Source organism: Coregonus lavaretus (genome assembly GCF_964263955.1).
Source record: "Coregonus lavaretus genome assembly, chromosome: 10".
Taxonomy (NCBI): Eukaryota; Metazoa; Chordata; class Actinopteri; order Salmoniformes; family Salmonidae; genus Coregonus; species Coregonus lavaretus.
In genome coordinates, this window is record NC_139997.1 from 10,091,205 (window position 1) to 10,117,724 (window position 26,520).

The 26,520-nt window shown below is 45.0% G+C and overlaps 2 protein-coding genes across 4 annotated transcripts in view; one reads left to right on the top strand and one right to left on the bottom strand.

The window, feature by feature from the left end:
* Positions 1-24,995, top strand: part of LOC311136166 (exosome RNA helicase MTR4-like) — a 58,170-nt gene extending 33,175 nt beyond the window's left edge. Inside the window, exons 19-26 of the mRNA XM_084170257.1 lie at positions 3,562-3,672; positions 5,492-5,680; positions 12,032-12,195; positions 17,890-17,995; positions 19,991-20,047; positions 20,723-20,885; positions 23,635-23,739; positions 24,583-24,995. Coding sequence (XP_084026383.1) covers positions 3,562-3,672; positions 5,492-5,680; positions 12,032-12,195; positions 17,890-17,995; positions 19,991-20,047; positions 20,723-20,885; positions 23,635-23,739; positions 24,583-24,635 — 948 coding nt within the window. The 3' untranslated portion in view covers positions 24,636-24,995. The remainder of the gene's footprint in view (positions 1-3,561; positions 3,673-5,491; positions 5,681-12,031; positions 12,196-17,889; positions 17,996-19,990; positions 20,048-20,722; positions 20,886-23,634; positions 23,740-24,582) is intronic.
* plpp1a (phospholipid phosphatase 1a) overlaps positions 24,743-26,520 on the bottom strand; it is a 29,616-nt gene continuing 27,838 nt past the window's right edge. For all 3 annotated transcript variants that reach the window (XR_014613850.1, XM_084170259.1, XM_084170258.1), the window contains one exon: positions 24,743-26,164. Coding sequence is in view for 2 of the 3 variants with exons in the window: in XM_084170259.1 (XP_084026385.1) it covers positions 26,045-26,164 (120 nt within the window). In the remaining variant the exon portion in view is untranslated. The remainder of the gene's footprint in view (positions 26,165-26,520) is intronic.

Genomic DNA, 26,520 nt, shown 5'->3' on the forward strand with positions numbered 1-26,520 from the left:
TCTGTGTCTAGATCTAGAGTACTTCAGCTGCCTGGCTGCCTCGTCTCATTATCTCCGAGGAGCCCATAAACTCCAGCTGAAACGCTGCCTGGTCCTGCTCGCTGGGCTAGCTCCTGCTAAACGCGTTACGATGCATTAACTGGAAGTACAGGCCAGGGGAACACATTGGATTTAAACTGGAAAGGTTGATTAGTTGAATCAGGTGCTCTTCAGTTTGTGCCAAAATAAAGATTGCTCAGACTTGTAGACATAGCAGCAGTCAGGATTGCATTTTAGTTCTGTATATCTGTTTAAAAACCCCATTAGGAGTTCAGGATCTTCTGCTGCAGTCGATGACAGCTACCATGTTGGATACTAAATAGATACTAATATATTTATAGATTAACTGTATACAGTACCAGTCAAAAGTGGACACACTTACTCATTCCTGGGTTTTTCTTTATTTTTACTATTTTCTACATTGTAGAATAATAGTCAAGACATCAAAACTATGAAATAAAACATATGGAATCATTTAGTGACCCAAAAAGTGTTAAACAAATCAAAATATATTTTATATTTGAGATTCTTCAAAGTAGCCACCCTTTGCCTTGATGACAGCTTTGTACACGCTTGGCATTCTCTCAACCAGCTTCATTAGGTAGTCACCTGGAATGCATTCAATTAACAGGTGTGCCTTCTTAAAAGTTAATTTGTGGAATTTCTTTCGTTCTTGTTGTGACAAGGTTGTGTGTGTGGGGGGGGGGGTTACAGACGATAGCCCTATTTGGTAAAAGACCAAGTCCATATTATGGCAAGAACAGCTCAAATAAGCAAAGAGAAATGACAGTCCATCAGTACTTTAAGACATGGAGGTCAGTCAATACGGAACATTTCATGAACTTTGAACGTTTCTTCAAGTGCAGTCGCAAAAACAATCAAGCGCTATGATGAAACTGGCTCTCATGAGGACCGCCACAGGAATGGAAGTCCCAGTTACCTCTGCTGCAGAGGATAAGTTCATTAGTTACCAGCCTCAGAAATTGCAGCCCAAATAAACGCTTCACTGACCTCAAGTAACAGACACATCTCAACATCAACTGTTCAGAGGGGACCGTGTGAATCAGGCCTTCATGGTCGAATTGCTACAAAGAAACCACTACTAAAGGACACCAATTAGAAGAAGAGACTTGCTTGGGCCAAGAAACAACGAGAAATGGACATTAAACCAGTGGAAATGTGTCCTTTGGTCTGGAGTCCAAATTTGAGATGTTTGGTTCCAACCGCCATGTCTTTGTGAGACGCGGTGTGGGTGAACGGATGATCTCCGCATTTGTATTTCCCACCGTAAAGCATGGAGGAGGAGGTGTTATGGTGTGGGGGTGCTTTGCTGGTGACACTGTCTGTGATTTATTTATAATTCAAGCACACTTAACCAGCATGGCTACCACATCATTCTACAGCGATATGCCATCCCATCTGGTTTGGGCTTAGTGGGACTATCATTTGTTTTTCAACAGGACAATGACCCAACACACCTCCAGGCTGTGTAAGGGCTATTTTACCATGAAGGAGAGTGAATGAGTGCTGCATCAGATGACCTGGCCTCCACAATCACCCGACCTCAACCCAGTTAAGATGGTTTGGGATGAGTCGGACCGCAGAGTGAAGGAAAAGCAGCCAACAAGTGCTCAGCATATGTGGGAACTCCTTCAAGACTGTTGGAAAAGCATTCCAGGTGAAGCTGGTTGAGAGAATGCCAAGAGTGTGCAAAGCTGTCATCAAGGCAAAGGGTGGCTATTTGAAGAATCTGAAATATAAAATATACACTGCTCAAAAAAATAAAGGGAACACTTAAACAACACAATGTAACTCCAAGTCAATCACACTTCTGTGAAATCAAACTGTCCACTTAGGAAGCAACACTGATTGACAATAAATGTCACATGCTGTTGTGCAAATGGAATAGACAACAGGTGGAAATTATAGGCAATTAGCAAGACACCCCCAATAAAGGACTGGTTTTGCAGGTGGTGACCACAGACCACTTCTCAGTTCCTATGCTTCCTGGCTGATGTTTTGGTCACTTTTGAATGCTGGCAGTGCTTTCACTCTAGTGGTAGCATGAGACGGAGTCTACAACCCACACAAGTGGCTCAGGTAGTGCAGCACATCCAGGATGGCACATCAATGCGAGCTGTGGCAAGAAGGTTTGCTGTGTCTGTCAGCGTAGTGTCCAGAGCATGGAGGCGCTACCAGGAGACAGGCCAGTACATCAGGAGACGTGGAGGAGGCCGTAGGAGGGCAACAACCCAGCAGCAGGACCGCTTCCTCCGCCTTTGTGCAAGGAGGAGCACTGCCAGAGCCCTGCAAAATGACCTCCAGCAGGCCACAAATGTGCATGTGTCTGCTCAAACGGTCAGAAACAGACTCCATGAGGGTGGTATGAGGGCCCGACGTCCACAGGTGGGGGTTGTGCTTACAGCCCAACACCGTGCAGGATGTTTGGCATTTGCCAGAGAACACCAAGATTGGCAAATTCGCCACTGGCGCTTTGTGCTCTTCACAGATGAAAGCAGGTTCACACTGAGCACATGTGACAGACGTGACAGAGTCTGGAGACGCCGTGGAGAACGTTCTGCTGCCTGCAACATCCTCCAGCATGACCGGTTTGGCGGTGGGTCAGTCATGGTGTGGGGTGGCATTTCTTTGGGGGGCCGCACAGCCCTCCATGTGCTCGCCAGAGGTAGCCTGACTGCCATTAGGTACCGAGATGAGATCCTCAGACCCCTTGTGAGACCATATGCTGGTGCGGTTGGCCCTGGGTTCCTCCTAATGCAAGACAATGCTAGACCTCATGTGGCTGGAGTGTGTCAGCAGTTCCTGCAAGAGGAAGGCATTGATGCTATGGACTGGCCCGCCCGTTCCCCAGACCTGAATCCAATTGAGCATATCTGGGACATCATGTCTCGCTCCATCCACCAACGCCACGTTGCACCACAGACTGTCCAGGAGTTGGCGGATGCTTTAGTCCAGGTCTGGGAGGAGATCCCTCAGGAGACCTTCCGCCACCTCATCAGGAGCATGCCCAGGCGTTGTAGGGAGGTCATACAGGCACGTGGAGGCCACACACACTACTGAGCCTCATTTTGACTTGTTTTAAGGACATTACATCAACGTTGGATCAGCCTGTAGTGTGGTTTTCCACTTTAATTTTGAGGGTGACTCCAAATCCAGACCTCCATGGGTTGAAAAATTTGATTTCCCTTGATAATTTTTGTGTGATTTTGTTGTCAGCACATTCAACTATGTAAAGAAAAAAGTATTTAATAAGATTATTTCATTCATTCAGATCTAGGATGTGTTATTTTAGTGTTCCCTTAATTTTTTTGAGCAGTGTATTTTGATGTTTAACACTTATTGGGTTACTAAATGATTCCATATTTGTTATTTAATAGTTTTGATATCTTCACTATTATTCTACAATGTAAAATAAAGAAAAACCCTTGAATGAGTAGGTGTCCAAACTTTTGACTAGTAGTGTACATAAAATAATATACTGTTTATATTGTTTGCGATCAGGTGGTTCCTGTGATGCTCCGCCTCCTGACCTCCATCAGTTCAGTCCGTCTCTACATCCCCAAAGACCTGCGGCCTTATGACAACAGACAAAACATGCTGAAATCCATACAGGTGAGACACACAGCCTTGTGTTCATCAATGCCTTTCTCAACCATTAACGCTATTGTCAAAGCTACTCAGAAATCCGTTTATTCCACGAAAACAGGCTGCATGGGACATTGGAGACGGTTATACATCTGTGGAAAAAATTAAGAGACCACTGCACATTTTTCTTAAATCAGCATCTCTACATGTATGACAGCCGTTCCATTCCAGTGTCTGTTGAATTCCAACACAGGTACACCTCATTCTACTGAATTAGGTACTGATTAGGTGATCACCTGAACCAAATCTTATTTTAATGAGGAAAAGTATAAAAACCACTGCTGTGGTCATCACTATCCTCTTGCAATAGGACCAGCTGGATGGTAAAAACAGTGCTAATAGTACCTCAAAAGTAATATTAATCAAAAAATAACTATTGACCATGCCAAAAGAGTTGAAAGGGAAAGTTTTGAGTGAGGAAAAGGAAGGTTCAATTCTGGCTTTACTGGCAGAGGGATACAATGAGCGTCAGGTTGCTTCCATCCTTAAAATTTCAAAGACGGCGGTTCATAAGAACGAGGTCAAGCAGCAGACATTGGGGACAACAAAGCTACAGACCAGCAGAGGGCGAAAACGACACTCTACTGACCGGGATGACCGCCAACTAATTCGAATGTCACTCAACTGTAGGATGACATCAAGTGACCTACAAAAAGAATGGCAAACGGCAGCTGGGGTGAAGTGCACGGCGAGGACAGTTCAAAACAGGGGCTGGGCTGAAGTCGTGCAAAGCTAGAAAAAAGCCCTTTATCAATGAGAAGCAAAGAAGAGCCAGACTGAGGTTTGCAAAAGACCATAAGGATTGGACCGTAGAGGACAGGAGTAAGGTCATCTTCTCTGATGAGTCCAATTTTCAGCTTTGCCCAACACCTGGTCGTCTAATGGTTAGACGGGAGACCTGGAGAGGCCTACAAGCCACAGCGTCTCGCACCCACTGTGAAATTTTTTGGAGGATCGTGATGATCTGGGGGTGCTTCAGCAAGGTGGAATCGGGCAGATTTGTCTTTGTGAAGGACGCATGAATCAAGCCACGTACAAGGTTGTCCTGGAAGAAAACTTGCTTCCTTTTGCTCTGACGTTGTTTCCCAACTCTGAGGATTGGTTTTTCCAGCAGGACAATGCGCCATGCCACACAGCCAAGTCATCAATCAAGGTGTGGATGGAGGACCACCAGATCAAGACCCTGTCATGGCCAGCCCAATCTCCAGACCTGAACCCCATTGAAAACTTCTGGAATGTGATCAAGCGGAAGATGGATGGTAACAAGCCATCAAACAAAGCCGAGCTGCTTGAATTTTTGCGCCAGGAGTGGCATAAAGTCACCCAACATCAATGTGAAAGACTGGTGGAGAGCATGCCAAGACACATGAAAGCTGGGATTGAAAATCAGGGTTATTCCACCAAATATTGATTTCTGAACTCTTCCTAAGTTAAAACATTAGTATTGTGTTGTTTAAAAATGAACATGAACTTATTTTCTTTGCATTATTCGAGGTCTGACAACACTGCATCTTTTTTGTTATTTTGACCAGTTGTCATTTTCTGCAAATAAATGCTCTAAATAACAAACATTTTATTTGGAATTTGGGAGAAATGTCAGTAGTTTATAGAATAAAACAAAAATGTTATTTTTACACATACCTATAAATAGAAAAACCAAAGAAACTGATAATTTTGCAGTGGTCTCTTAATTTTTTCCAGCGCTGTATATAGTTTTATTGTATTCATCAACTTTCATTAAAGCCGTTCTCATGCGTCATTCTCTGGTCCCTTCCCCACCACACAGGAGGTGCAGAAGCGCTTCCCGGACGGAGTTCCCCTGCTGGACCCCATCGATGACATGGGCATCAAGGACCCAGGCCTGAAGAAGATCATCCAGAAGGTGGAGGCGTTCGAACACAGGATGTACTCTCACCCCATGCACTCAGACCCCAGACTGGAGGCTGTCTACTCCCTCTGCGAGAAGAAAGCCCTGGTGAGGATGGGTGGGGTGGTGTTATTTTGAATGGTTGGTTGGTTCATGTCCTTTAGGACCACTGCAGTGTGTGTGTGGCTGGGGACCATACAACGTTCTGTCAGTAAGTAATGTACTGCCAGAAACAAACACAGGATGTACGAAGGACATTATCAGAGGAACATAATATTGGATCTGGCTCTCATTCATTCTCTCACTCACATTTTGGCAGAACATTCAGCACCAAATGCCCGTTCGTCTTTTTTAAATGGCTTTGAAATGCAGAGGAAGAGATTTGAAAGAAAAAAGGAAACACATTTATATCGTTTTGGTGCCTGTGAAAGCATTAGTGTTAAGTCCCAGCTGTACTGTGCTGGCTTGGTTATTATATTTTCTATTCCACACTGTCCTTTTTTCCAGTTCAATTCCAGCACATATGGTGAATGTGTAGCCAGGCCGGCACAGTACAGCTCAGGTTGGTTTAAGTTAGCTCTGTAGTGTGAAACGGGCCCTTCTCCTATAACCGGCCTAGGTCATGACCTTTGTGACCTCTGCGCAATCGATGTGTGTGAGATGTACTACGTGTCTGTGCATGGGGACAGAGGGACAAAGCCCTATAAACCAGATTACACACACACACTGTGTTTGATTGGGCATGACTGAGAATTACACCGGCTCTGCACAAAGGATCAGCCTGCATAACATCTTGTCCAAAGCCTGCCACAGCAGGACATACATGCAGATAGGCAGGCAGGCAGACACACTTTCACTAGAAACACAAAGCTGGTTAAATTGTATTTCTAGTGCATTTGTTGTAATTGACTTAGGCCTAACCATACAGACTGTACTAAGTATCTGGTAAGCGGCTCTACAATATGAGTTAATGTGTAAAATAAATATCCTCTGACTCAGTGGGTCGCCTAGAGCTGTGATGGAGAGCTAGCCTGCTACTGGTGGTGATCGAACACTGGTTGGACCGGGAGGTAGCCTATCACTGGTGTTGTCTATTTATCCCATGTTGTCAGACTCTCCCCGCAGCATGTTATAGTGGTGTTTGGTGAGCCTGTAATTGGATAATTAAGCAGGGACAGTTACGCACGGTGTGTGGCGGAGAGGAACACACTGACCTGTAAGACAGACCGAGACTGTTAACCAAGACAAATCTTCATCGGAACTCTTGGCGCCGGAGGGGATGGCTGCCGTTTTACGGGCTCCTAACCAACTGTGCTATTTTGTGTTTTTTCGCATTGATTGTAACTTAATTTGTACATAATGTTGCTGCTACCGTTTCTTATGACCGAAAGGAGCTTCTGGATATCAGAACAGTGATTACTCACCTCGAACTGGACGAAGATTTTTTTTTAATGAGTCTGACACGAAGGATATACTGGTTCTCCGAGACCAGGCCCAAATCCCCAGCATTCGCGTGAAGAAAAGAAGGGGGGCGGAGATCGGGGTGCCTTGTGAGAATTTGTCGGCGAGTGGGTAACCCGCCTCTACCATCCGTTCTGTTGACCAACGTGCAATCACTGGAGAATAAACTGGATGAGCTCCGTTCAAGACTATCCTACCAACGGGACATTAAAAACTGTATCTTATGTTTCACCAAGTCGTGGCTGAACGATGACATGGATAGTATACAGTTGGCTGGGTTTTCCGTGCATCGGCAGGACAGAACTGCTACGTCATGTAAGACGAGGAGTGGTGGTGTGTCTTTGTCAATAACAGCTGGTGCGCGATGTCTAATATGAAGGTAGTCTCGAGGTATTGCTCGCCTGAGGTAGAGTACCTCATGATAAGCTGTAGACCACACTATATACCAAGAGAGTTTTCATCTATATTTTTAGTAGCCGTCTATTTACCACCACGAACCGCACTCAACGAGCTGTATAAGGCCATAAGTAAACAAGAAAATGCTCATCCAGAAGTGGTGCTCCTAGTGGCCGGGGACTTTAATGCAGGCAAACTTACATCCGTTTTACCTCATTTCTATCAGCATGTCACGTGCAACCAGAGGGAAAAAAACTCTAGCCCACCTTTACTCCACACACAGAGACTCATACAAAGCTCTCCCTCACCCTCTATTTGGCAAATCTGGCCATAATTCTATCCTCCTGATTCCTGCTTACAAGCAAAAACTAAAGCAGGAAGCACCAGTGACTCGCTCAATACGGAAGTGGTCAGATGACGCGGATGCTACGCTACATGACTGTTTTGCTAGCACAGACTGGAATATGTTCCGGGATTCATCCAATGGCATATACCACCTCAGTCACCGGCTTCATCAATAAGTGCACCGACGACGTCGTCCCCACAGTGACCGTACGTACATTTGAAGTCGGAGGTTTACATACACTTAGGTTGGAGTCATTAAACTCAATTTTCAACCACTCCACAAATTTCTTGTTAACAAACTATAGTTTTGGCAAGTGGGTTGGGACATCTACTTTGTGAATGAAAAAGTAAATTTTCCAACAATTCTTTACAGACATTATTTCACTTATAATCTATCACAATTCCAGTGGGTCAGAAGTTTACATACACTAAGTTGACTCTGCCTTTTAAACAGCTTGGAAAATTCCAGAAAATGATGTCATGGCTTTAGAAGCTTCTGATAGGCTAATTGACATCATTTGAGTCAATTGGAGGTGTACCTGTGGATGTATTTCAAGGCCTACCTTCAAACTCAGTGCCTCTTTGCTTGACATCATGGGAAAATCAAAAGAAATCAGCCAAGACCTCAGAAAACAAGTTGTAGACATCCACAAGTCTGGTTCATCCTTGGGAGCAATTTCCAAACGCCTGAAGGTACCACGTTCATCTGTACAAACAATAGTACGCAGGTATAAACACCATGGGACCACGCAGCCGTCATACCGCTCAGGAATGAGACGCGTTCTGTCTCCTAGAGATGAACGTACTTTGGTGCGAAAAGTGCAAATCAATCCCAGAACAACAGTAAAGGACCTTGTGAAGACCGGTACAAAAGTATCTATATCCACAGTAAAACGAGTCCTATATCGACATAACCTGAAAGGCCGCTCAGCAAGGAAGAAGCCACTGCTCCAAAACCGCCATAAAAAAAATTGAACTGTTTGGCCATAATGACCATCGATATGTTTGGAGGAAAAAGAGGGGAAGCTTGCAAGCCGAAGAACACCATCCCAACTGTGAAGCACGGGGGTGGCAGCATCATGCTGTGGGGGTGCTTTGCTGCAGGAGGGACTGGTGCACTTCACAAAATAGATGGCATCATGAGGAAGGAAAATTATGTGGATATATTGAAGCAACATCTCAAGACATCAGTCAGGAAGTTAAAGCTTGGTCGCAAATGGATCTTCAAAATGGACAATGAACCCAAGCATACTTCTAAAGTTGTGGCAAAATGGCTTAAGGACAACAAAGTCAAGATATTGGAGTGGCCATCACAAAGCCCTGACCTCAATCCTATAGAACATTTGTGGCAGAACAGAAAAAGCATGTGCGAGCAAGGAGGCCTACAAACCTGACTCAGTTACACCAGCTCTGTCAGGAGGAATAGGCCAAAATCTCCCGAGTGGCGTAGTGGTCTGTGCCACTAGAGATCCTGGTTCGAATCCAGGCTCTGTCGTAGCCGGCCGCGATCGGGAGACCCATGGGGCGGCGCACAATTGGCCCAGCGTCGTCCAGGGTAGGGGAGGGAATGGCCGGTAGGGATGTAGCTCAGTTGGTAGAGCATGGCGTTTGCAACGCCAGGGTTGTGGGTTCGTTTCCCACGGGGGGCCAGTATAAAAAATACAATAAAAAATAATGTATGCACTCACTAACTGTAAGTCGCTCTGGATAAGAGCGTCTGCTAAATGACAAAAAATGTAAAAAATTCACCCAACTTATTGTGGGAAGCTTGTGGAAGGCTACCCGAAACATTTAACCCAAGTTAAACAATTTAAAGGCAATGCTACCAAATACTAATTGAGTGTATGTAAACTTCTGACCCACTGGGAATGTGATGAAAGAAATAAAAGCTGAAATAAATCATTCTCTCTAATACACTGCTCAAAAAATAAAGGGAACACTTAAACAACACAATGTAACTCCAAGTCAATCACACTTCTGTGAAATCAAACTGTCCACTTAGGAAGCAACGCTGATTGACAATACATTTCACATGCTGTTGTGCAAATGGAATAGACAACAGGTGGAAATTATAGGCAATTAGCAAGACACCCCCAATAAAGAAGTGGTTCTGCAGGTGGTGACCACAGACCACTTCTCAGTTCCTATGCTTCCTGGCTGATGTTTTGGTCACTTTTGAATGCTGGCGGTGCTTTCACTCTAGTGGTAGCATGAGACGGAGTCTACAACCCACACAAGTGGCTCAGGTAGTGCAGTTCATCCAGGATGGCACATCAATGCGAGCTGTGGCTAGAAGGTTTGCTGTGTCTGTCAGCGTAGTGTCCAGAGCATGGAGGCGCTACCAGGAGACAAGCCAGTACATCAGGAGACGTGGAGGAGGCCGTAGGAGGGCAACAACCCAGCAGCAGGACCGCCACCTCCACCTTTGTGCAAGGAGGAGCAGGAGGAGCACTGCCAGAGCCCTGCAAAATGACCTCCAGGCTCCAGCAGGCCACAAATGTGCATGTGTCTGCTCAAACGGTCAGAAACAGACTCCATGAGGGTGGTATGAGGGCCCGACGTCCACAGGTGGGGGTTGTGCTTACAGCCCAACACCGTGCAGGACATTTGGCATTTGCCAGAGAACACCAAGATTGGCAAATTCGCCACTGGCGCCCTGTGCTCTTCACAGATGAAAGCAGGTTCACACTGAGCACATGTGACAGACGTGACAGAGTCTGGAGACGCCGTGGAGAACGTTCTGCTGCCTGCAACATCCTCCAGCATGACCGGTTTGGCGGTGGGTCAGTCATGGTGTGGGGTGGCATTTCTTTGGGGGGCCGGTTGGCCCTGGGTTCCTCCTAATGCAAGACAATGCTAGACTTCATGTGGCTGGAGTGTGTCAGCAGTTCCTGCAAGAGGAAGGCATTGATGCTATGGACTGGCCCGACCGTTCCCCAGACCTGAATCCAATTGAGCATATCTGGGACATCATGTCTCGCTCCATCCACCAACACCACGTTGCACCACATACTGTCCAGGAGTTGGTGGATGCTTTAGTCTAGGTCTGGGAGGAGATCCATCAGGAGACCACCTCATCAGGAGCATGCCCAGGCATTTTAGGGAGGTCATACAGGCACGTGGAGGCCACACACACTACTGAGCCTCATTTTGACTTGTTTTAAGGACATTACATCAAAGTTGGATCAGCCTGTAGTGTGGTTTTCCACTTTAATTTTGAGGGTGACTTCAAATCCAGACACGGGTTGATACATTTGATTTCCATTGATAATTTTTGTGATTTTGTTGTCAGCACATTCAACTATGTAAAGAAAAAAGTATTTAATAAGATTATTTCATTCATTCAGATCTAGGATGTGTTATTTTAGTGTTCCCTTTATTTTTTCAAGCAGTGTATTATTCATTTCACTTTCTTAAAATAACGTGGTGATCCTAACAGACCTAAGACAGGGAATTTTTACTAGGATTAAATGTCAAGAATTGTGAAAAACTGAGATGAAATGTATTTGGCTAAGGTGTATGTAAACTTCCAACTTCAATTGTATCCTCGTTATTTTATTGTTACTTTTTATTTTATTAGTTTATTTAGGAAATATTTTTTAAACTATTTTTTAAACTGCATTGTTGGTTAAGGGCTTGTAAGTAAGCATTTCACGGTAAGGTCTACACCTGTTGTATTTAGCGCATGTGACAAATACATTTTTATTATTAAATGTTGATTTGAAACATCACCGTCATGGCTTTATTATATGAATAAAATAGTACATTTAAAAGTTTTGTTTGCACTGAGAGCAGGGATTTGTCTGCCATAGAAACACTTGTGCAGGCCGCCTAAGCGTTTTTTTGTACGCCTAAGTCCAAACTGTACTTTATTAAACTGCAACATTTTCTCTCATGTGTAGAATCCCTAGAAATGTGCTTTAAAACTGCAACGTTTTCTCTCAGGTCCATGGCAAAATGTGTAGAATTGCAGGAAATTAACTTTTAAAACTGCTAAAATGTGTATTGGCTCCAAGGAGAATTGCAGGAAATTGGCATAAAATTGCTAAAATTGTACACACAAAAACACCAAAATGGGGGCCTTTAAAATGTTCAAAATAATTCTGCTGCGCTGACCGCGCCCATTGCCACGCCCCCTGCAATGCCTAAGCACCTTTTCTATCCAAAAAAACTTGAGAGCACTAATATTTTCTTTATACATTTCCTTATTAGAGGGTAATGTCTTAAACAGTGTTATCCTGTGTGTCTGTCTGTCAGATTGCAGGGGACATTAAAGGGGCCAAGCAGGAGCTGAAGAAGGCTAGGACTGTGCTTCAGATGGATGAGCTGAAGTGCAGGAAGCGTGTCCTGAGGCGTCTGGGGTTCGCCACTTCCTCTGATGTCATCGAGATGAAGGGCCGAGTGGCCTGTGAGATCAGCAGGTAAGGAAAAGAAGATCTGCGGCAGTAACGCTTTACTCCGTTTGCATTTTGATAATGGTGAAAAGCACAGGACCTAGAATAGAACCTAGACTAGTCAGATTTAACTCCATCCACATAGATACATGGCGATCTGAGGTAGTTCTAATCTAAGACCAGACAATAGCAGATGTACCGAGCCCAATCTTATCATGTAACCTATTTAAAAGCAAGGTTATGTTATAATTCTGTCTAAGGCTGTATTAAACCCCTCTCTGTAATAAAAATGATTGATCCTAGAACAGTGTGTATATTACCATGCTATTGAATCTATCTGTAACAATACTGTGACAGATCTGATACCTGTGTTATTGCTTTGTGTGATCCAGTGCTGATGAGCTGCTGCGAACAGAAATGTTCAACTGATCTTAGAACAGTTATATTCTCACTGAACAAAAATATAAATGCAACATACAACAATTTCAAAGATTTTACTGAGTTAGTTCATATCAGGAAATCAGTCAATTGAAATGAATTCATTAGGCCCTAATCTATGGATTTCACATTACTGGGAATTAGGACTGTCCCCGCCAAAAAATAAATCTTAGTAGACCGAAAGTCATCTGTTTTTTCGACCAATCGATTGGACAAAATTAAAATGTGTATTTGTCCATATATACACACCCTATGTGTTTTAATAAAATCAACTATATATGCATTGAGCTTGTCTGATGCTTTAAGCTCACTGTTTGATGAAATAAGACACAAATGACTCAAGAGGGAGCCAGAGATCAAGATAACCAGAAGACGTAACCTGTCCCGACCATTCTCCTCCCGCTCCTACAGGCTTTCGCAGATTCTGCCTGTTACTCTCCTGAAGTTGCCAGTAACAGGCTACACGAGGAATCGGCAAACCTTATGTGGAATGCCAATTTATCTTACCATTTCTACCGATCTGCTTGCCAGTTATGGTTTTCATATGCACATTTACGTGGAACAGTTTAATTTCATTTATAATAATGTATTCATATTTCAAATTCATTGTCATGTGGTTCATAAAAATTCTATACAATTGAAAATGATACAAACCTAAAAAGTAACTATTGCCAAAAAATTTAAAATATCCCAGGCTGTGTCACAACCGTCCGTGACCGGGAGTCCCATAGGGCGGCACACAATTGGCCCAGCAATGTTAGGGGAGGGTTTGGCCGGTGGGGCTTTACTTGGCTCATCGCTCTCTAGCGACTCCTTGTGGCGGGCTGGGCGCCTGCTGGCTGACTTCGGTCGTCAGTTGAATGGTGTTTCCTCCGACACTTTGGTGCAGCTGGCTTCCGAGTTAAGCGGGCGGGTGTTAAGGAGCGCGGTTTGGCGGGTCATGTTTCGGAGAACGCATTACTCGACCTTCGCCTCTCCCGAGCTCGTTGGAGTTGCAGCGATGAGACAAGATCGTCATTGAAAAGGGGGTAAAATACAAAAAAAACACACCAAAAAACCCACATATACAGTGGGGAGAACAAGTATTTGATATACTGCCGATTTTGCAGGTTTTCTGACTTACAAAGCATGTAGAGGTCTGTAATTTTTATCATAGGTACAGTTCAACTGTGAGAGACGGAATCTAAAACAAAATCCAGAAAATCACATTGTATGATTTTTAAGTAATTAATTTGCATTTTATTGCATGACAAGTATTTGATACATCAGAAAAGCAGAACTTAATATTTGGTATAGAAACCTTTGTTTGCAATTACAGAGATCATACGTTTCCTGTAGGTCTTGACCAGGTTTGCACACACTGCAGCAGGGATTTTGGCCCACTCCTCCATACAGACCTTCTCCAGATCCTTCAGGTTTCGGGGCTGTCGCTGGGCAATACGGACTTTCAGCTCCCTCCAAAGATTTTCTATTGGGTTCAGGTCTGGAGACTGGCTAGGCCACCCAGGACCTTGAGATGCTTCTTACGGAGCCACTCCTTAGTTGCCCTGGCTGTGTGTTTCGGGTCGTTGTCATGCTGGAAGACCCAGCCACGACCCATCTTCAATGCTCTTACTGAGGGAAGGAGGTTGTTGGCCAAGATCTCGCGATAGATGGCCCCATCCATCCTCCCCTCAATACGGTGCAGTCGTCCTGTCCCCTTTGCAGAAAAGCATCCCCAAAGAATGATGTTTCCACCTCCATGCTTCACGGTTGGGATGGTGTTCTTGGGGTTGTACTCATCCTTCTTCATCCTCCAAACACGGCGAGTGGAGTTTAGACCAAAAAGCTCTATTTTTGTCTCATCAGACCACATGACCTTCTTCCATTCCTCCTCTGGATCATCCAGATGGTCATTGGCAGACTTCAGACGGGCCTGGACATGTGCTGGCTTGAGCAGGGGGACCTTGCGTGCGCTGCAGGATTTTAATCCATGACGGCGTAGTGTGTTACTAATGGTTTTCTTTGAGACTGTGGTCCCAGCTCTCTTCAGGTCATTGACCAGGTCCTGCCGTGTAGTTCTGGGCTGATCCCTCACCTTCCTCATGATCATTGATGACCCACGAGGTGAGATCTTGCATGGAGCCCCAGATCGAGGGTGATTGACCGTCATCTTGAACTTCTTCCATTTTCTAATAATTGCGCCAACAGTTGTTGCCTGCTCACCAAGCTGCTTGCCTATTGTCCTGTAGCCCATCCCATCCTTGTGCAGGTCTACAATTTTATCCCTGATGTCCTTACACAGCTCTCTGGTCTTGGCCATTGTGGAGAGGTTGGAGTCTATTTGATTGAGTGTGTGGACAGGTGTCTTTTATACAGGTAATGAGTTCAAACAGGTGCAGTTAATACAGGTAATGAGTGGAGAACAGGAGGGCTTCTTAAAGAAAAACTAACAGGTCTGTGAGAGCTGGAATTCTTACTGGTTGGTAGGTGATCAAATACTTATGTCATGCAATAAAATGCAAATTAATTACTTAAAAATCATACAATGTGATTTTCTGGATTTTTGTTTTAGATTCCGTCTCTCACAGTTGAAGTGTACCTATGATAAAAATGACAGACCTCTACATGCTTTGTAAGTAGGAAAACCTGCAGTGTATCAAATACTTGTTCTCCCCACTGTAAATCACATTGGCTACGCATGGCCTTTCTGCAACGAACTTGAAACATTGTATCAACTATTCTGGCCTGAAGCTCCTTGCAACATTGTATAAAATATTCTGGGCCCTCAGTTTCCAGCTTCAGTGAGCTCGGAACAGACACAGCTGTAAGCTATTTGCACAAGGGATAAGAAGTAATCAGGTAGGCCTATTTTATGATCAGAGCATGGATCAGAGCATGACATTTTTCAGTTTCATGCTGAGTGGTTATCGAAAGGGAGAGAGCTGAAAAGATTTTTCGAATAAATTGAGGAATTATTGTCATTCTCAATGGATGTAAAATCAGACTTTGTTTGCTTGCTGTTTGCGTTGAAGAAAACATTACTTTGAGAAGCTCCACAGCTCATAAGTGGTGGTGCATTAAACCAATCAGAAATACAATTTTATCCCCAAATGGGCACATTTTATATGCCAACATTTGCACGCAGGCCAGGTAGCCTATAGGCCTACTTCTATGCGTAATCAGGTGCGCGTTCTTACTCAACATTGACAGGGAGCGCTCCAAACACCAGACAATGACTAAATTGACAAAACTCATAAATGGAATGAAATATACCAAAACTTGTTTCTCACAAGTGTAGCATAGGTTGTGTGCTCTGCAAACAACTGGTCCACTCCGACAATGATAATGTTAATAGATTGGAATAATAATACATTGAATGCATTAACAGACATTACCGTAACCAAACAAACATTGTTGATTAGGAATTAACAGTAAATGTACTACTGGTGATATATGTAATGGGGAATTGATAGACACTAAAAATCAAACGCAAACAATTCACACAATGAAGTTATGAAACAATTAATGTGCACAAATTAACGGGAGAGGGCGCATTCTGGGGGGAGAGACGTGCATTGTGCAACCACACTCCCCTAGACTGTTCCATCCCCATGGCCTCCGCAATGGATTAGTCTCGGCCTCAGCAATGAATTAGTTCACAGAGGTGGGCGCGAATAGGACAGGTGTCTCGTGTGCCATAAAAAAAATATATATATATTTGATACTGCTCGACTAAAACAAATCTTGGTCAACCAACAGCCTATTGACCAAACAATCAACCAGCCAAATAATTGGGGTCAGCCCTACTGGGAATACAGATATGAATCTGTTGGTCAAAGATACCTTTAAAAAAAAAAATTGGGGTGTGGATCAGAATACCAGTCAGTATCTGGTGTGACCACCATTTGCCTCATGCAGCATGACATCTCCTTTGCATGGAGTTGATCAGGCTGTTGATTGTGACCTGTGGAATGTTGTCCCTCTCCTCGTCAATGACTGTGTGAAGTTGCTGGATATTGGCGGGAACTGGAATACGTTGTCGCACACGTCGATCCAGAGCATCCCAAACATGCTCAATGAGTGACATGTCTCGTGAGTTATGCAGGCCACGGAAGAACTTGGACATTTTCAGCTTCCAATAAGTTGTGTACAGATCCTTGCGACATGGGGCCGTGTATTATCATGCTGAAACATGAGGTGATGGCATTGGATGAATGCCACGACAATGGGCCTCAGGATCTCGTCACAGTATCTCTGTGCTTTCAAATTGCCATCGATAAAATGCAATTGTGTTCGTTGTCCGTAGCTTATGCCTGCCCATACCATAACCCCACCGCCTCCATGGGGCACTCTGTTCACAATGTTGACATCAGCAACCCGCTCACCCACATGATGCCATATACTCGGTCTGCCATCTGCCCGGTCTGCCATCTGCCCGGTCTGCCATCTGCCCGGTCTGCCATCTGCCCGGTACAGTTGAAACCAGGATTCATCCGTGAAGAGCAAACTTCTACAGCGTGCCAGTGGCCGTCGAAGGCCCACTGAAGTCGGTTACGACGTCAAACTGCAGTCCAGTCAAGACCCTGGTGAGGAAGATGAGCACGCAGATGAGCTTCCCTGAGACAGTTTTTGACAGTTTGTGCAGAAAATCTTCGGTTGTGCAAACCCACAGTTTCATCAGCTGTTAAGGTGGCTGGTCTCAGACGATCCCACAGGTGAAGAAGCCAGATGTGGAGGGCCTGGGCTGGCGTGGTTACATGTGGTCTGCGGTTGTGAAGCCGGTTGGACATACTACCAAATTCTCTAAAACAACGTTGGAGGCGGCTTATGGTAGAGAAATTAACATTAAATTCTCTGGCAAAAGATCTGGTGGACATTCCTGAGGTCAGCATGCCAATTGCAGGCTCCCTCAAAACTTGAGATATCTGTGGCATTGTGTTGTGACAAAACATTTTGAGTGGCCTTTTATTGTCCCCAGTACAAGGTGCACCTGTGAATTGATCATGCTGTTTAATGATCTTCCTGATATGCCACACTTGTCAGGTGGATGGATTATCTTGGCAAAAGAGAAGCGCTCACTAACAGGGATGTAAACAAATTTGTGCAATTGTTTCTTAGATAAATAAGCTTTTTGTGCGTGTGAAACATTTCTGGGATCTTTTATTTCAGCTCAGGAAACATGGGACCAAAACTTTACATGTTGCGTTTATATTTTTGTTCAGTGTATATGAACATGCGGTAAAAAAAACCATCTATAATGACACTGTGACTGATCTGAGAGCTGTATTGTGTTTGATCCAGTGCTGATGAGCTGCTGTTGACTGAGATGGTGTTCAACGGTCTGTTCAACGATCTGACTGCAGAACAGGTTACTGCTCTGCTCAGTGTCTTCGTCTTCCAGGAGAATGTAAGCCACACACACACTCACATGCACAGTACATTTCCTACGCAATCAGATAAAACACTTTTGGCCGGATAAACAACATCCTCCTTTCCCACACTCTTCAACTTTAAATACCATCACGACACCTCTTACATACATACATACATACATACATACATACATACATACATACATCAAGAAAAGCACTCTAACCTATTACCTGATAGTAGCCTAGTGACCCCATCTCTTGAATTTGAAGTGTTTTAAAGATTAATTAGATCTCCAGTACGTCCTCTTGGCGCTTCCTCTCCCCTCAAGGAATTCCTGTGTCAAATGTTTGAAAACGTTTTGTCTTGGCTTTAGCTCAATTTCAGACCTCCCCAATAACAAATTCCACTCTCTAAACGTCCAGGCAGTGGGCGGTCAATCTGTTAAAAGTAGGCCTTTGTAGGTCTCTGGCACGTTTCCCCCCTCTGTAAGCAGGGAGATGCAGAGCCAGAGACTCTCCACTGCTGGCCCCATTATGGCAGCCCTCAGTTAGGGGCTGTTCCAACTTGGTGCTGGGGTGTGAAATGCCTGAAGTAAGGGTCTAGCTACAGGTGTAGTCTTGAGGAAAGGTCTAGTGCCGTGTGTATCATCATGTCAGCACTACATTAATGGGCCAGCTCCATGTGTTTGTGTATTATCATATGATATCTGTCTACATTGCAATTTAGTCTTCTATAATCGTCTATATGTCATGTCTACTGCCTGCAGGTCTCCGTCTCTCGTGCCTCTCTGTTGTCTGTCAGCAGATCGGCTCTGTGACATTCACATGCCGCAGTCTTCCAGTGTCTTGTCGTCCGGCGTCCTGTCGCCCCCGCTGTCGTCCGGCGTCCTGTCGCCCCGGCTGGCATCCGGCGTCCTGTGGCCCCCGCTGTCGTCCGGCGTCCTGTCGTCCGACGTCCTGTCGCCCCCGCTGTCGTCCGACGTCCTGTCGCCCCCGCTGTCGTCCGGCGTCCTGTCGCCCCCGCTGTCGTCCGGCGTCCTGTCGCCCCCGCTGTCGTCCGGCGTCCTGTCGCCCCCGCTGTCGTCCGGCGTCCTGTCGCCCCCGCTGTCGTCCGGCGTCCTGTCGCCCCCGCTGTCGTCCGGCGTCCTGTCGCCCCCGCTGTCGTCCGGCGTCCTGTCGCCCCCGCTGTCGTCCGGCGTCCTGTCGCCCCCGCTGTCGTCCGGCGTCCTGTCGTCCGGCGTCCTGTCGCCCCCGCTGTCGTCCGGCGTCCTGTCGCCCCCGCTGTCATCCGGCGTCCTGTCGTCCGGCGTCCTGTCGCCCCCGCTGTCGTCCGGCGTCCTGTCGCCCCCGCTGTCGTCCGGCGTCCTGTCGCCCCCGCTGTCGTCCGGCGTCCTGTCGCCCCCGCTGTCGTCCGGCGTCCTGTCGCCCCCGCTGTCGTCCGGCGTCCTGTCGCCCCCGCTGTCGTCCGGCGTCCTGTCGTCCGGCGTCCTGTCGTCCGGCGTCCTGTCGCCCCCGCTGTCGTCCGGCGTCCTGTCGTCCGGCGTCCTGTCGCCCCCGCTGTCGTCCGGCGTCCTATTGTTAGTCAGGCTATCAAAGGACATCCCAATTGAAGCTAAGGACAAAATAGTGTGACCGTTTCTAGTTTGAGATCTAGCAGCTAGGGTGGAGGGAGAAAATGCTAAGGTCATCCGTGACCTTTAGAGAAGAAACACTTAGCCGACACAGTAGAACCAGATGCTCTGCAGTGTGAGTGCTCCCTCCCATTACTAAAGTGGGTCACTCGGCATGTTTCTTAAATCAATAACCGACAGACGGCAGTAATGTTTTATTGACACTTAGGAGTACAGGAGCAGAGACAGATTAATTATCCTGCTACCGAGTGCCTCGGACCACAACATCGGCTGACATTTTCTGTTGATTTTCCAACATTTCTGCATGTTGAAAACATCCACTGCTCTTCGACACGCAGCAGGTGGTCGTATCCGAAGCGTTAGACTAACGTCATGTTTGTGTTCTCTTTCTTCCCTCAGGCAAACGAGATGCCCAAGCTGACAGAGCAGCTGGCTGGACCACTGAGACAGATGCAGGTAAACATTCATCACTACACTGCAGAATAGGAGCTGTCCATGGGGTTAGCCTAGGTTACAAAGCAGGATCAATGTGTGTCCCTGGTCAAAAGTAGTGGATTTGGGGCACAGCCAATGAGTTTAGCAGCTGGCTTTTCTAAATATTATTAAATAACTTCATAAATATAGAATTGCAATGGGCATGGTAACAAACTGGATACTTGGTGACGGTGCTTTGTGAAACACCCCACAGACCTGGTTTAGTCTGCTTTTCAGATGTGTGGTTTCTAAGACTTAGCTCATGCTAAACCAAAGCATACATGTTTAACTACACTGCAATGTATGTGAGACTTGGCAGCCAACCAGTTTACCTGTTCTATTGACTTATTGCTGTTTCTGTCTGCTGAAACCTGTCAGCACTGCCAAGCCAACTAGGTCCACAGTCTACAATCTAGATGTTTGGTGAAAGATTTAAGATTGGGTCTCCCTGCCTGAGTGTTTTCCTTCATGTGAATGGCTGCTTGAGATGAACAGCAAACTACAATAAAGCTGAAATGAATAATACATTTCCTGTCCATTTTCTATTTACTTTATTTTACAAGGATTGAGCTCCCAACCGACTTTGATTAATTATTCTGAGCTTGAACATGTTATTTATTATTCAATGTCTGCTTTCCTGAACTGTCTGGTTGTCAGGAGTGTGCCAAGCGCATTGCCAAGGTGTCTGCGGAGGCTAAACTGGAGGTGGATGAGGAGACGTACCTGGACAAGTTCAGGCCTCACCTGATGGACGTGGTCTACACCTGGGCTAACGGATCCACCTTCGCTCAGATCTGCAAGATGACCGACGTCTTCGAAGGTAAGTACCCCACCAATACCTGTCGCCCTAATACCGGTCCAGAACTATGAAATGGACAGCTCTTTCCAAATGTTGTTTTTATGCAGGACATCAGACATCTTTGAAGGTAAATTGTACGTGCATTTGAGTCATTTAGCAGGTGATCTTATCAAACTTACAATCAGTGCAAGGTAACTCGCTTAACGCCTGCCCCCAATGCCAATGAAATGGATGGCTGAGCACTTACCAATTGTTGTTTTTCTGTTTCCGTGTGGGGTCTTTCTGTTTCCAATGTCTACAACTAGTAGTTAATAACACTATTAATTAGTTTTGGCATTGTTCATGTTGTAGTACATTCACATTTCACGTTTAAGTCATTTAGCAGACGCTCTTATCCAGAGTGACATGTTGTAGTATATTGAAGGTGAGCCAAAAGACCTGGTGAAGAACTCTAATGTTGAAACATTCTCTGCGTTCTGATTTGGCTGTGGTCCAATATCTTGTCAGGAATTGTTTTTGTCTGAAAGAGGTACATTGTTGGAGGCTTGGAGTGGGAGAGATTCTTCAAAAAAATATTAACCAGCCCTGGATGACCTTCAATGGGCTGCAATATGTATAGCTTCAAAATGTTAACAACTATCAAATGGATGCAATGGACTGGCCTTACATCAAGAGTGGCACTGTCTATGAATTTGAGAGGGGTTTGGCCTGCATTTCCCCAGCCCCATCCCAATCCCTCAGCTGTATACGAAAACAAGGGACGGCGCTGCCGTTTCGCTGAAAAACTAATCCCAGATTGTAGCTTTAAAGGGATACCCATTTTTATGTCTCTGCGTTTAGTTTGAAGGAACTTGCTAACTATCATTAGTGTAATGACTGGAAGTCTATGGTAACTGCTGGCATGCTAGTAGATACCATAGACTTCCAGTCATTGCGCTAACACTAGTTAGCATTGGCTCTCAAAACTGCGTTTAAAGTCCTTCATACTGGACACAGAGACATAAAAATGGTATCCATGAGTTCATCAGACCCTGGGGAAGTAGATAAAGGGCTTTATTGCCAAAATCCCGAAGTATCCCTTTAAGGCATCATGAGAGTAGAGGATTTAAAATAATGAGAAATGACTGAAACCGATCCCCCCCCCCTAAAGCTCTCATTCTCTCCCCAAGGTCACTGTGAGAGAACGCTCGTATTTGGCTCCGGATATCACCCTGACATGAGCAGTCAAATATGCATCTTCCTTTTTAATTACGACGACCATGATCCAAGTTAATTTATTAGATCTGTCTGAGATTTTGGCTCTGGGTTCCATGTGAAGCTAAGCTTGGCTGGAAACTGTGGTTGTGTTTTACTAAGGGGGGATGGGGAGTTGGAGTGAGTAAGAGGGAGTATTGGTCTTCTCTCTCGTTGAGTAGGGGTCTGGTCACTCTGACAGGGGGAGCCTTGTTGTGGTTGGTACTCATGGTACCATGTCGTGGTGTGGTTGGTACTCATGGTACCACGTTGTGGTGTGGTTGGTACTCAGGGTACCACGTTGTGATGTGGTTGGTACTCATGGTACCACGTTGTGGTGTGGTTGGTACTCATGGTACCACGTTGTGGTGTGGCTGGTACTCAGGGTACCACGTCGTGGTGTAGTAGGTACTCACTGAACAATCCCAAGGTTGTTTCAGTTAACCCTTAATGATTACCTGCAACTCTAACTTTATTGCAACTCTCCCCTTCCCTTGAGCCTTGGTGGCTCCAATGTTGTTATTTTGACTTGGGTCTATCAGGCTTGATAGTCAGGTATTGCTTTGGTCAAACTGACCCCTGTTTCTCTCTGTGCTTTGTGCTGAACTGGCTGAAGGGAGTGTTTGCATAATGAGCCCCGTCTCTTTGCTCTGTCCATAGGGAGTATAATCTGTGTTGCACTCAGCCCTGTGTCTGTGCTATGTCTTTAGTATAACCCTGTCTGTCTTTAGTATAACCCCCCGTTCTGTCTCTTTAGTATAACCCCCCGTTCTGTCTCTTTAGTATAACCCCCCGTTCTGTCTCTTTAGTATAACCCCCCGTTCTGTCTCTTTAGTATAACCCCCCGTTCTGTCTGTCTTTAGTATAACCCCCCGTTCTGTCGGTCTTTAGTATAATCCCCCGTTCTGTCGGTCTTTAGTATATCCCCCGTTCTGTCTTTAGTGTATAACCCCCGTTCTGTCTTTAGTATAATCCTCCGTTCTGTCGGTCTTTAGTATAATCTCCCGTTCTGTCGGTCTTTAGTATAATCTCCCGTTCTGTCGGTCTTTAGTATATCCCCCATTCTGTCTTTAGTATAATCCCTCGTTCTGTCTGTCTTTAGTATAATCTCCCGTTCTGTCGGTCTTTAGTATAATCTCCCGTTCTGTCGGTCTTTAGTATAATCCCCCGTTCTGTCGGTCTTTAGTATAATCCCCCGTTCTGTCGGTCTTTAGTATAATCTCCCGTTCTGTCGGTCTTTAGTATAATCCCCCGTTCTGTCGGTCTTTAGTATAATCCCCCGTTCTGTCGGTCTTTAGTATAATCCCCCGTTCTGTCGGTCTTTAGTATAATCCCCCGTTCTGTCTCTTTAGTATAACCCCCCGTTCTGTCTGTCTTTAATATAACCTCCCGTTCTGTCGGTCTTAAATATAACCTCCCGTTCTGTCGGTCTTTAGTATAACCCTACTTTCTGTCGGTCTGAAGGAGTATAATTCTGTCTCCCTGCGCTGTGCTGAGTTGTCTGTTTGCATATTGATCCCTGTCTGTCTGTCTGTAGGTAGTATAATCCGCTGTATGCGTCGCCTGGAGGAGCTACTGCGTCAGATGTGTCAGGCAGCCAAGGCCATCGGCAACACCGAGCTGGAGAACAAGTTTGCAGAGGGTAAGATCTGTTCTGCTCACTGGCTGACTCAATCCTCACACAGCTCAGAGTATTCAACTATAGTCTAAACTAGTAGGAGATCAAGTTTGCAGAGGGTAAGCCTGTTCGGCCTACTGCCCTCTTATAGCCGGCTTCCCACACCCAGATTAAGCCTACTGGACTAGGAAGCATGCTGAACTGAGAATCTTCTTTTAAAATGGCTATTTAGTCCTTTTTGGCAAACTGGTCCTAAAACTTCCTCTGCAGTCTGTGGAGGTAAACCTCCGGTACTCTGCAGTCTGTGGAGGCAACCCTCGGGTACTCTGCAGTCTGTGGAGGTAACCCTCGGGTACTCTGCAGTCTGTGGAGGTAACCCTCTGGTACTCTGCAGTCTGTGGAGGTAAACCTCTGGTACTCTGCAGTCTGTGGAGGTAACCCTCGGGTACTCTGCAGTCTGTGGAGGTAAACCTCTGGTACTCTGCAGTCTGTGGAGGTAACCCTCGGGTACTCTGCAGTCTGTGGAGGTAACCCTTGGGTACTCTGCAGTCTGTGGAGGCAGCCCTCGGGTACTCTGCAGTCTGTGGAGGTAACCCTCGGGTACTCTGCAGTCTGTGGAGGCAACCCTCGGGTATACCATACACTAGGTTCTGTGTTAGGTTTCAGCTAGACACTTGGAAACTGAATTACTACAAACTTGTGCGGATCTTTGGACCCCGACCGAAACAAATCTCGAGTTTTATGGACCAGTTTGTTGTGAGGCACCCATTAGGCGACTTCAATAAGATGTCTAATATAGTCTTAGTCTATAGGTGTACATTGGCTTTAGCAAGTAAATGCTCATATTTATTCTGTTTTTCCTTATAGGTATCACAAAAATCAAGAGGGATATTGTGTTTGCTGCCAGTCTATATCTGTGATTTGTTGTATTTTGTGACTGAGAAATCAACTTTGTAAGACAGATCTGCATTTGTTGTTTTGCGTATCTTCAGTGTGTCCTTCCATCATGATATCATCCAGACAAATGTGTTTTTAAATATTTTTATTGGTGTTCATGTTAAGCATAAAATGGCTTTTTTCCTTCCAAAAAGTGCAACACATTTGTACATAGTTTGAACACAATTGTAATAAAGTCTGTAGTGATTTTTTTTTACATACAGATGGATAAAAAGTAAGGTATTTTGTTTGTCTATTTTGTTGCTTCAGGTACAGATGCATTATATTAGTCAGGTACAGATGCATTATATTAGTATTGTCGAGATAGTCAGGTACAGATGCATTATATTAGTCTTGTCGAGATAGTCAGGTACAGATGCATTATATTAGTCTTGTCGAGATAGGTACAGATGCATTATATTAGTCTTGTCAAGATAGTCAGGTACAGATGCATTATATTAGTATTGTCGAGATAGTCAGGTACAGATGCATTATATTAGTCTTGTCGAGATAGTCAGGTACAGATGCATTATATTAGTCTTGTCGAGATAGGTACAGATGCATTATATTAGTCTTGTCGAGATAGTCAGGTACAGATGCATTATATTAGTCTTGTCGAGATAGTCAGGTACAGATGCATTATATTAGTCTTGTCGAGATAGTCAGGTACAGATGCATTATATTAGTCTTGTCGAGATAGGTACAGATGCATTATATTAGTCTTGTCGAGATAGTCAGGTACAGATGCATTATATTAGTCTTGTCGAGATAGTCAGGTACAGATGCATTATATTAGTCTTGTCGAGATAGGTACAGATGCATTATATTAGTCTTGTCAAGATAGTCAGGTACAGATGCATTATATTAGTCTTGTCGAGATAGTCAGGTACAGATGCATTATATTAGTCTTGTCGAGATAGGTACAGATGCATTATATTAGTCTTGTCGAGATAGTCAGGTACAGATGCATTATATTAGTCTTGTCGAGATAGTCAGCTACAGATGCATTATATTAGTCTGGTTGGGATAGTAATGATAATACACAGGAAGCTGTGATAGTAGCAGTCCAGCCAAGGCAACATGGGTGGGACTCAATGTCCAATAGGGAACTCTGACAGACAGCTAGGCTCCAGGTCATAGGTCAGGAATGCACAAAGCAGGGTTACATTCACAGGTTTGCCTACGTCCCAAATGGCAACCTATTTCCCTACATAGTACAGTACTTTTGACCAGAGCCATATAGGCTATGCTATATAGGGAATAAGGTGCCATTTGGGACTCAGCCTTTCCGTCCACCCCAGTGGTCCGTCCCTTAGTGGGGTATGATGCGCATGCAGTAAACACTTTCCCACTGGCTACATGCCATGTATGGTTCCTCCTCCTCCTTTATAGTTTAGTTGGGGCTGCTGTCGTAGTGGTTTCCGTTTGTGGGCGTCTCCTGCAGGGTGGTGTGGGGAATATCCTCCTTCTGAGGCTCAACCCTCTTCTTGAAGAAGTCTGACACGAAGAAGACCTGCAGCGGAAAAAGAGTGGTAGATTTAAGGATTCAAAATGGAAGAGAATGGCCATAATGCTATAAATTGGGAGATTCCTAGGTCTATATACTGGTGTATACAGTGCATTCGGAAAGTATTCAGACCCCTTGACTTTCTCCACATTTTGTTACGTTACAGCCCTATTTTTAAATGGATTAAATTGTATTTTCCCCCCATCAATCTACACACACTACCCCATAATGACAAAGCAAAAACAGGTTTTTAGACATTTTTGCAAATGTATATAATAAAAACTATCACATTTACATAAGTATTCAGACCCTTTACTCAGTACTTTGTTGAAGCACCTTTAGCAGCGATTACAGCCTCGAGT